Genomic DNA, 9600 nt, shown 5'->3' on the forward strand with positions numbered 1-9600 from the left:
GTGGCAGCCGGTTCCCCGTCAGTGTGTCAGTATGTAAGAGTGTCCGTGTGTGTGTGTGTGTGTGTGTGTGTGTGTGTGTGTGTGTGTGTGTGTGTTTGCACTGAAGCGGAGCCACGGCTTCCTGGCACATTGAGCTCGAGAGGGGCCAACATTGGGGGGAAGGGGGCCCCCAGCTCCCCCTCAACTTTCTAGGGACTCGGGGGGGTCCTCGGGGGTGCGGCAGGGAGCACACGCGGACACGTCGCGTTTTCGGGGAGGGGCCCTCACTCCCGGGAACGGTTTACCTGGCCGGGGTCTTGCAGGGGTCCGGGCCTCCGAGGGTCCCCGCGCGGGGCCGGGGGCCGCGGCCGGCCTCGGAGAGGGCGCCGGTGCGTTTGCCCCCCGAATTAGGATCCGTTTCCTTCTCCAGCCCCCCCTCCCCGCATGCAGTGATGTCGGGTGACGTCACTTAGAGCCCGAGGAGAGCGTGGGTCTGGAAGCCGATGGCGAATTCAAAAAGACGGAGACAGAGGAAGGGAGAGGAGGGAGGAAGGGGAGGCCGGCCAGCCAGAGATCGAGAGGGGGGCAGGGGCCGCCGGAGCGCCCCCGCCTTTTCTGGGCGGGGGGAAGCCTCGCTCACCAATGAAAAGTGGCCGCTTCCCGAAGAGGAGGAAAAAAAAAAGTTTTCCTGTTGACTGTTGGAAGCGAATTGAGCAATTATCTAGTTTACCTTCTCCTCTTGGAAGTTAACGATTGGCGAGATCTTTGCTGCGTTATTGACACAACACTTTCTATTGATAGAAATAAGTAGTGATTGTCCCCGAGTCATCCGTACGCCAAGGCGACTGCGATGGGCTGGCATGAGTCCACTGGGCTGGGAAGGCTGGTTCGGCTGCTGATGCTGGGGGGGAGGAGGAGGATGGTGCTGCCCTTGACGGTGCTCGTCTTCCGATCTGCAGATCAGTGACAAGACGGGGAAAAAAAAGAGGCGTCGACGCGAGCAGCTTGGACCCGGCTCCCACGCGCGAGGCAGACATGGATTGTAGTGCCCATCACCCGGCCACCAAAATCTTGGCGACTCCGGCGTCCAGAGACAGCCTGCCGGCTAGAGGCAACATGATCAGCGCTTCCAAACCCCTCGCCTTTTCCATTGAACGAATCATGGCCAGGACTCCAGAGCCCAAGTCTCTGCCCGTTCCCCATTTCCTACAGGGGTCCGTACCCAAAGGAGACCCCAAGCACTCCCTGCACCTCAACTCCTCGCTCCCGTGCATGATTCCCTTCGTGCCGGTGACCTACGAGGCCAGCCCCAAGGCAGGGATGACCGGGGCCGAGCCGAGAAAAACTAGCCTGGACTCCTCCGCTCCGTCCCCGGCGGCCTCGTCCTTTAGCTGCAGCGATCTGTTGAACTGTGCGCTGAGTCTGAAGGGGGACTTTGCCCGCGACGCTCTGCCTCTCCAGCAGTATAAACTGGTCCGACCTCGAGTGGTCAACCACTCCTCCTTTCATGCCATGGGGGCTCTGTGCTATTTCAACCGGGCCGACGGTCCCTGCCACCCGTCGGCCAGTGTCAACATACACCCAGTGGCCTCCTATTTCCTCAGCTCCCCTTTGCACCCACAACCCAAGACGTATTTAGCAGAGAGAAACAAACTGGTCGTCCCGACTGTGGAAAAATACCCCTCGGGGGTGGCTTTCAAAGACTTGTCCCAGGCCCAGCTGCAACATTATATGAAAGAAAGTGCCCAGATCCTCTCGGAAAAAATTGCTTTCAAAACCTCCGAATTCAGCCGAGGCTCTCCCAACAGCAAACCCAAAGTTTTCACTTGCGAAGTGTGCGGAAAGGCAAGTACCTGGGTTGGTTTGGGTTGGGAGAGCTGGGCTTGCGGATGTTTTGCTGTCTTTAAAAAAAAAGGGTTATCCCCCACCCCCCGGGTCCCCCATCCTCACCCCGACCCCAGTTAAAACCTGAATATCCCCGTGCCGCTAACCCGCTCAATTTGTGTTCAACTTTAAAGGTATTTAACGCGCATTATAACTTAACCCGTCACATGCCGGTGCACACCGGGGCCAGGCCCTTTGTTTGCAAAGTTTGCGGAAAGGGCTTCAGACAAGCCAGTACCCTCTGCCGTCACAAGATCATTCACACCCAGGTAAATCAAGTTATCCATTTTTTTGGGGGGAGGGGAGGATCCTATCATTCTTTCCTCAGCTTTTCACTGGAAGTTTTCAGACTTCCAAGTTTTGGTTCCCTGTTTGATGGAAAAGGGCCCTGGGAAATGGCTAAATTCGGGAATTGTTGGGGAATTTTTCTTCCTCTCCTTTGTTTATGCCCAGGAAGAACACGGGGAGGAAAGGCTAAAGGTTAGCGTGCCACTTTCCACTTTGCTTTCCTCCACTAAAAATGAAACAAACAAATATCCCGACTCCTTTGTTTCTCCCCCCTCTAGGAAAAACCTCACAAATGCAACCAATGTGGTAAAGCATTTAACAGAAGTTCCACTTTAAATACTCACACTCGGATACACGCCGGCTACAAACCTTTTGTTTGTGAATTCTGTGGCAAAGGATTTCATCAAAAAGGTACAAGATATAAACCCCGCTATCTTTCTGTGGTCGTTACTCTGGCTAGTCTTTCTACCTTGAGCTCAGCTTAATTTGTTTTAAAACGTTCAGGAAGATCATCTTTATAGCACAATGTATTTTGCGAATTCGTTTGAGTTCCAGTGTTTTGTTCCCTTTCCAGAGTTTGGTTCGGTTTTAGATGCAAGGAAACAGGCTTGTGTTTTTTCCCCTACTTGAATGCACACATTCGTTTCGTTGAGATGTGTAAATAAAGGCCTTGACAATCTGAATCCTAGATAAAAACGGAATTTTTTTTTCAAATGAAATTTAACCACACACACACACACACACAGTGCAGAGAAATGAAAGGGAACGGACTTTGGGTCCTAGCCTGCTGCCTACAAGAGGAGCTTAGCCGGTCTCTGGCCTCCATCACTCCCGCTTATCTCCTTCCCTCTCCGCTGTCAAGAGTAATATTTCTGTCGTTTCTATGTTTTTCAGGAAATTACAAAAACCACAAGCTGACCCACAGCGGGGAGAAGCAGTTCAAATGCAACATCTGCAACAAGGCCTTCCACCAGGTCTACAACCTGACTTTCCATATGCACACCCACAACGACAAGAAACCCTTCACGTGTCCCACCTGCGGCAAGGGCTTCTGCAGGAACTTTGACCTCAAGAAACACGTCCGTAAGTTGCACGATAGCGCCCTGGGACTGCCCCGGGCCACAGCCGAGGCCAGCGTGGACCCCCCGCCCCCGATGCAGCCTCAGCCCCCGATGCCCCCGCCGCCTCCTCCCGGATCACTGCAGTCTCCTCTTCATCAGGGCCACCAGTGAAAGCGCCGACCCGCCACCTCTGCCCGGCCAGTGGGCCCCGCTGCTTCTTCAACGACGCACTGGGTGGGAAACTGAGCGCTGATTCGGCCTATCTAGCACCTGGGAGCAGACAGCACCCACCCAGTCTCCTCGTCTCGGTGGAGGCCAACAGAAGGCTCGGCCGCCACCGCCCTTTGGCCTCTTTGCATGCACCTGCTAAACGGTTTTTGTGTATTATACTTGATATAGCCACTAACAGTCATGAAAGTTTTTTTTCATTATTTTTTTCTGTTGTTCGTTTTCTTTTCTTAAAAACAAAATAAGACTTTTTTCATCTCGGGTGGAGAGATGGTGTTTTCGTTTTGTTTTTTAAAAAAGCAAATTTCTGCTGTATTTATTGGAATCTGTATTATCCTATCCGGGAATGCTGCATCACTTTAATTTTATTATTGTATATATTTCCATTGTGTTGATTCTGCCATCTCCAGATGCCTGCTGATCGCTTCATCTCTTCTTTCCCTTGAGTATCACAATACAGTATATTTGCATGTATGTGTGTGTATAGAGACATACACAATATGTATACACAAAATACATTGTATGTGTGTATATGGAAACAAAGAGTACCCTGCATCATATGTATATGTGAATATACATACACATATATGCATCCCCACACGAATGTGTTTACAATTTACTGTATACACATACATATATGCACAGTGCATAAAGACCTACATATATAAATGCATAATCTACAAATACACCACTCAAGCACACAGATATACGCCTATGTATACTGGATCGAGCTGGTTCTTTATGTATGGATTTGAATTTCAGTTTTGATTCTTGCACGTGAAAAACTGATTCGTGGACTGGTGAAAATAAATACTTGGAACATGCTAAGCTAAACAACAAATTGCAGAGCTCTGTATTCTTCAGTTTTGAGGTCATTGATTTAAAAAAAATATTCAATTTTGTAAAACCTGTCCCCATGCATTGATCTGGAAAGATATTAGGAGCAAAGGTCTTGAAGTGGCTTCGAGTTTTTGCTCTTGCCAGGGGCCGGATATGGAGGTTTCTAATGGTAGTGAGTCTTTGTGACATCTCAATGCTGTGATATACAAATGTTAAAAATAAGAATGAGGGAAGGGCATATATGGACATAATACCCTTATAAATATTAAGTTTACATACAATATAGAGTGTATCGCATGCATCTTATTCACCTATTACGAACTCGGAGCTTGCAACGGAAACCTTAATATATTGTGGAATTGTTGGTGGTGGTGTTGTGTGTATGTGTGTTTTTAATGAGTGTATATGTTTATAGACGAATGCACCTTCATCCAAGGAGGGAACATGGATGAAAACCAAACTGTGCTTGATGCCAGGTCCTTGAAATGCTTCAAGTGTTAATCAGCAGCTCCGCTGTGAGCCCAGGCTCTGGTGTTTTCTAACTGCAAGTCTCTCCTGTTTTCTTGCCAAAACAGTGAAACAACTGCTAAAGACTTTAATTAAGAGGGGTAATTAGTTCAGATTTATCAAAGCCGGGTTGTTATACTATTAGCTGCTCAGTAGAAGCTGCCAGACAAGCCTCACAACCAAGCCCGCTCTTCCTTCCTTGCTGCCCTGGGCTCTGTCTGCTAAACTGCTAGGGGAAGGGGACAGAAGCCAACTCAGGGGAACCTTGGTTCCAAGACAAAAAGGTGACTGGACATGGTGCAAACAGTTTCACCCCCCACACACACACTTGTCACTGTCCGCGTGTTCCAAACAAGATGCGGCTAGTCCTAAATGGTGGGTGTCCATCCCTTTCCCCAATACTTCTCCTACCCCAAAGTCCTTTCCATATAAGCACCTTAATTAGCTACTGGTCATAATCGAAAACAGACACATTAAAGGCAAATTCTTGGGGGAGGGGGAACTGAGATGATTTTTTTCCCCCAGGTTTTTTCCCTAGGGTGATGTCAATTCAGACCCTCCAGACTGAGGAGGAAGAATATAAGTATGTATATATATATATATATATATATATATATATATATATATATATACATACACACACACATTACGCCATTGCATTTCTGAAAGGAAAGAACGAAGGTGCCCGCTTTGGGAGGGAGGGGAGAGCCACACTAAGGTATTACATGTTGAGAGGGTCTAGGAAGAGAATTGCATCAATATTCTCCAACATTTCTTTTACAATTTAGTGTAAAAGGAGTGTCTTGCTAGTTTTCCCCTCTTTTTTCGTGGATGTTTGTAACCAGCGGGGATTCCTGGGGGAGGGATGGTAATAAGTGGTCACGGCCCCAGGGATCCATGAAAAAGTCTACATTTGATGCTCTGGGGCTATAAAGATTAACGCTGAATTCTTCATCCGGGTCATTTGGGAGCAAAGGCGAATTGACTTGAGATGCCCTTAAGGTAAAATTAGTTGAAGGAAAAAAGGGCAGAAAGGAGAGAGAACGGCAAAACAACGAAAATACGATTTAAGAGGGACATCAGGAAGCAAATTTAGTTGTGACTGGCAGATTGTATTCGATGTATAGGACTGAGGATCCCAAGTCACTGTAACCCGCAGGCAGTGAAACTTTCCGAAGCTCCAGAATTTAAATCATTAGGCATAATCCTGATTTATCCTGGCTCTCCATTTATATTCCTCTTTCCCTAACCCACCAGTGTCCTTTGTGATCAAGAGATATTTGCCAGATTTAAGTTTGAAAAGCTGTCTCCCTATAATGCTTTTCCTTTGCCTATGGAAGTACCTAATCCATAATTACATGGATTCTCAATTATTACAACCCTGAGAAACCCTGTCTTTCCCTAACATGCAGGCTTGCTCTCTAATCCTATCCCCAAATTGGCCCCATCCATTCACAGCTGGCCATATCCAACTGTTGAGTCCTAGGAGGAAGAATTCGTATGTGTTGGGGTGGGGTGAGAGGTGGGGTCGGTTGGATAAGGTTCAAGGTCTCGCTCTTTTGGAAGGTATCAGTGGTCCTAGATTGAAAACATTTTGTTCTATTTGACTAAGTAGAGTGGGGGCAGAGGGTCAATATAGTTATAATTGACATATTTGGGCCAAAGCTTAAACCTTTGCTCACTTGAATTGGTGTTCACAAGTGCTTTAAAACCCCAGGAGTCATACTTCTGGAGCTTCAAAATGATGACTTCATTGGTCGAGAGGGAAAAGGGAAACTGTGAAGATGACCTTGCTGTGAGACACTTGAAAGTGCATACAGAATGGATATGCATTTATTTTAACCCTCTAACCCATATTTCTCAGAGTAATTCAGGAAGGAGTTTTTATCATATTAAAAAAAAAACACAACTTACATACTCTTAACAGATATGGGGCTGACAAAGCAGGAAATGATATTGTCTGTAAATGGATATCCAAGTATGGTTTTCTTTTTGTAAAGGCTGTTGTGGGATAGTGCAATAGTTTTAGAGAAATAAAGGTGGGGAAAGTATATCCAGTTGAACAAGATAGAGAATTAGAATGGACTTTATCTAGAGTCAAACACTCAAAAGAAAAACTTGTCTGGAAACAAAACCCACAGGGTTTATGGTAAAACTAATTTAAGGTGAAGAAAATTTCCTCCTGAAAAGGCATGAGTTTAAGATTTTAAGTTTGCAGGAAAAGACTTTTTAAAACTGTCAGTAAAGCAATTTTTCCCCTTCCATGTTGAAGGTTGATTGTTTTCCTTAAATACTTTAAAGTTTGTGTGTGTGTGTGTGTGTGTGTGTGTGTGTGTGTGTGTGTGTGTGCCCTTACTCAATTTAAAATTCAAACTTTTCAATGGAACTTTAAAGGCATAAACTTCATTTTGGCTCAGTCCCAGATTACCTTATTTTCACCAGAGGTTAGCCAAAAGCTTTGCTTATGTTTAGTAGGGAAGGAATAACTAGTGTCCAGATTTGCTACAGAGGGATATGGTTGGTATATAACTCCCTCTATGGGGATTAGCCATTTCCTCAGAGAACTTAGGGCAAGGTTTCAAGGGTCAATTTTAGAAAAAGACTAGCTGCCTTGTCCCTCATTCATTTTGGAAACAAACACTTTGCTGAATAACTATGCAAAACTGAAGCTTTTTATATTTTAAAGATTAATGCAGGAATTTACATTTTGTCATCAGCAGTTCATTTTTTCTCTTTACTTTTCAATTTAACAATGCTATTTGCTTAATATTTTGGTCCCAAGTGTCATTGTTTGTCAGCCTTTCAAAAAATCAGTTTGGGGTGAAATTTTTGAAGGTCAAGGAATTATAGGCATTATATCAGGTCACCTATTAAGCCAAGACTTAATTGGGGCATCATCTGGAATTTTTATTTGCTAGTGAATTCTGAAACTTTGTGAGTTCATAAAGAAGCCTTTTCCACTGAGAGGACTTCTTTTGAAGAAATGAATATAAGCTATTTAAGATTATAATACTTTTTCAGATGCTTCTGACACCATGAACTTGCTTTTTGATCAGAATTAATTATTATAGTTAATATGTATTATATTTTTGTCATAACTGTAAGGGGCTTTAGATAGCATGTCAGGGGAAGAGGTTAACCTAGACCATATAAACAAAAAATAGTGCATATCTAACTTACTCTGATCCTGGGAAAAATATCTCAGAAATTTCAAATTTGAAATAGAATCAAAAAGTATTTTCTTTGGCACTTAAATCAACTGCAGTTACCATGTATTATAAGACATCCACTATTGTGATAGTTTTCATACTGATTATTTGTATTTTTCATGTATCTTATAATTCAGGATATTTCATATTTAGCACTTTTGAAGCCTAATTGGGCAGATATTTATACCCTTATCTATCCAAATGTATTAGAAAAGAAACAATGCACTCAATGCTGATATAAAGCTGCTGGCATACCCTCCACACACACACACACCTACATGCACACACATATACACACACACACACAAGATATTTTGAACAGATTCAGATGCCTTTTACTTCATGTTTTGAAAGTATATAGCCTATTAAAAGAAGTTTCATTTTTATCATAATGCAGTATGATACATTGAAGATATGCTGGATTTGGGAGCCAATCCTGTATGACCTTGGGCAAGTAAAATAAGGGATTGAGGTGGGTTAGATGACTTCCCATGTCATGGGACTTTCTGGCTCTTAAGTTTTACTTCAATAGTTCAAGGAGCTGTGATTTTCCAATGCAGGCATTCCCTCTTCCAATGTAGATTACTACCCAAACACTCCTCCATCCCATGAATCACTGAAGTCAGTTCTTACTATAGATTCAGTTTAAATTATTACTTAAAAATAATTTTTGAAATCATGTTTGTGTTAAAGAGATAGATAATGAATGGTGCTTGTGGCTTCCAGGAATTATCCATTTGTGACAGACTGAGAGAAAAAAAACTATAGCAATAGACAAAATGGTAACTTTGCTTAGTCATAATGTCCAAAGGATTTTACTGCCCAGGTGATCTTGATATACTACCTAGAGGAATCAGGAAAGAAGAATGTCCTTTTCTGTGAATGATTTTGAAATCTCCCTCTGCTTACTCTGTTTTTTTCCTTTATTGAAAAAAGTGTTTAATAATAATGAACTTTAGGGAAATGGCACAAATTCACCATTTATACATAGCAACAAGAAAAAAAGATCAACAGAACAGTGTAAAAATGTCAGTGTGAGTTTGAGATAGCCTTCAATTGTTAGATGAAATGGTGAAGTCTTATGGATATTATGTTACAAAGTGATGAAATAAAATTCTGCAAATACAAATCACCAGTGGTAATATTTTTCTAGTGAACCAAAACCAATGCCACTCCCTGGGGGGGGGGGGGGCATTAGTTCAGCCTGTTTTAGTATTGGATGGCCCCAAGCAAGAGTTTGATCCTTAGCAAAGAAATCAAGTCAAAATAAGTCCCTTTTGATTCCACGTTTTAATTCTTAATATTAATTCTTAATAATGAAAACAGATTTTTTTCCCCCACTCTACTATCATTCATTTACCAGCCATCAACTACCTGCTAGGCTCTGTGCTAAACTCTAGAGGATACAAAGAAAGACAAAGATAGTCCCTGCTCTCAAGAAGCTCACAATCTAATGGAGGAAATAGTATACAAATGACTATGTCTAAGTAAACTGTATACCTTCTAATTTGGCAATAGATATATCTCCTTACAAGGAAGGCATTAATATTAAAGAAAAGCAGAAAAGAAGGTGAGATTTCAGCTGAGATTTGATGAAAACCAGA

At 43.6% G+C, this 9600-nt stretch overlaps 1 protein-coding gene across 1 annotated transcript; it reads left to right on the forward strand.

Moving 5' to 3' along the window:
- The first annotated feature begins 1013 nt into the window (after positions 1-1013).
- On the forward strand, positions 1014-3383 carry FEZF1 (FEZ family zinc finger 1). The gene is made up of 4 exons (XM_074195141.1): positions 1014-1824; positions 1998-2132; positions 2430-2562; positions 3046-3383. The coding sequence occupies exons 1-4, from the start codon at positions 1015-1017 to the stop codon at positions 3381-3383; spliced, it is 1416 nt and encodes a 471-aa protein (XP_074051242.1). The 5' UTR covers position 1014.
- The last annotated feature ends 6217 nt before the right edge of the window (positions 3384-9600 follow it).

This window comes from Macrotis lagotis, chromosome 7 (assembly GCF_037893015.1).
Source record: "Macrotis lagotis isolate mMagLag1 chromosome 7, bilby.v1.9.chrom.fasta, whole genome shotgun sequence".
Taxonomy (NCBI): Eukaryota; Metazoa; Chordata; class Mammalia; order Peramelemorphia; family Peramelidae; genus Macrotis; species Macrotis lagotis.

Bases quoted from the DNA above. Each gene is read 5' to 3' on its own strand.
- FEZF1 (XM_074195141.1), top strand. From the start codon at position 1,015: ATGGATTGTAGTGCCCATCACCCGGCCACCAAAATCTTGGCGACTCCG. The intron at 1,825-1,997 runs GCAAGTACCTGG...TCAACTTTAAAG, and splicing joins CTTGCGAAGTGTGCGGAAAG to GTATTTAACGCGCATTATAA. The intron at 2,133-2,429 runs GTAAATCAAGTT...TCCCCCCTCTAG, and splicing joins ACAAGATCATTCACACCCAG to GAAAAACCTCACAAATGCAA.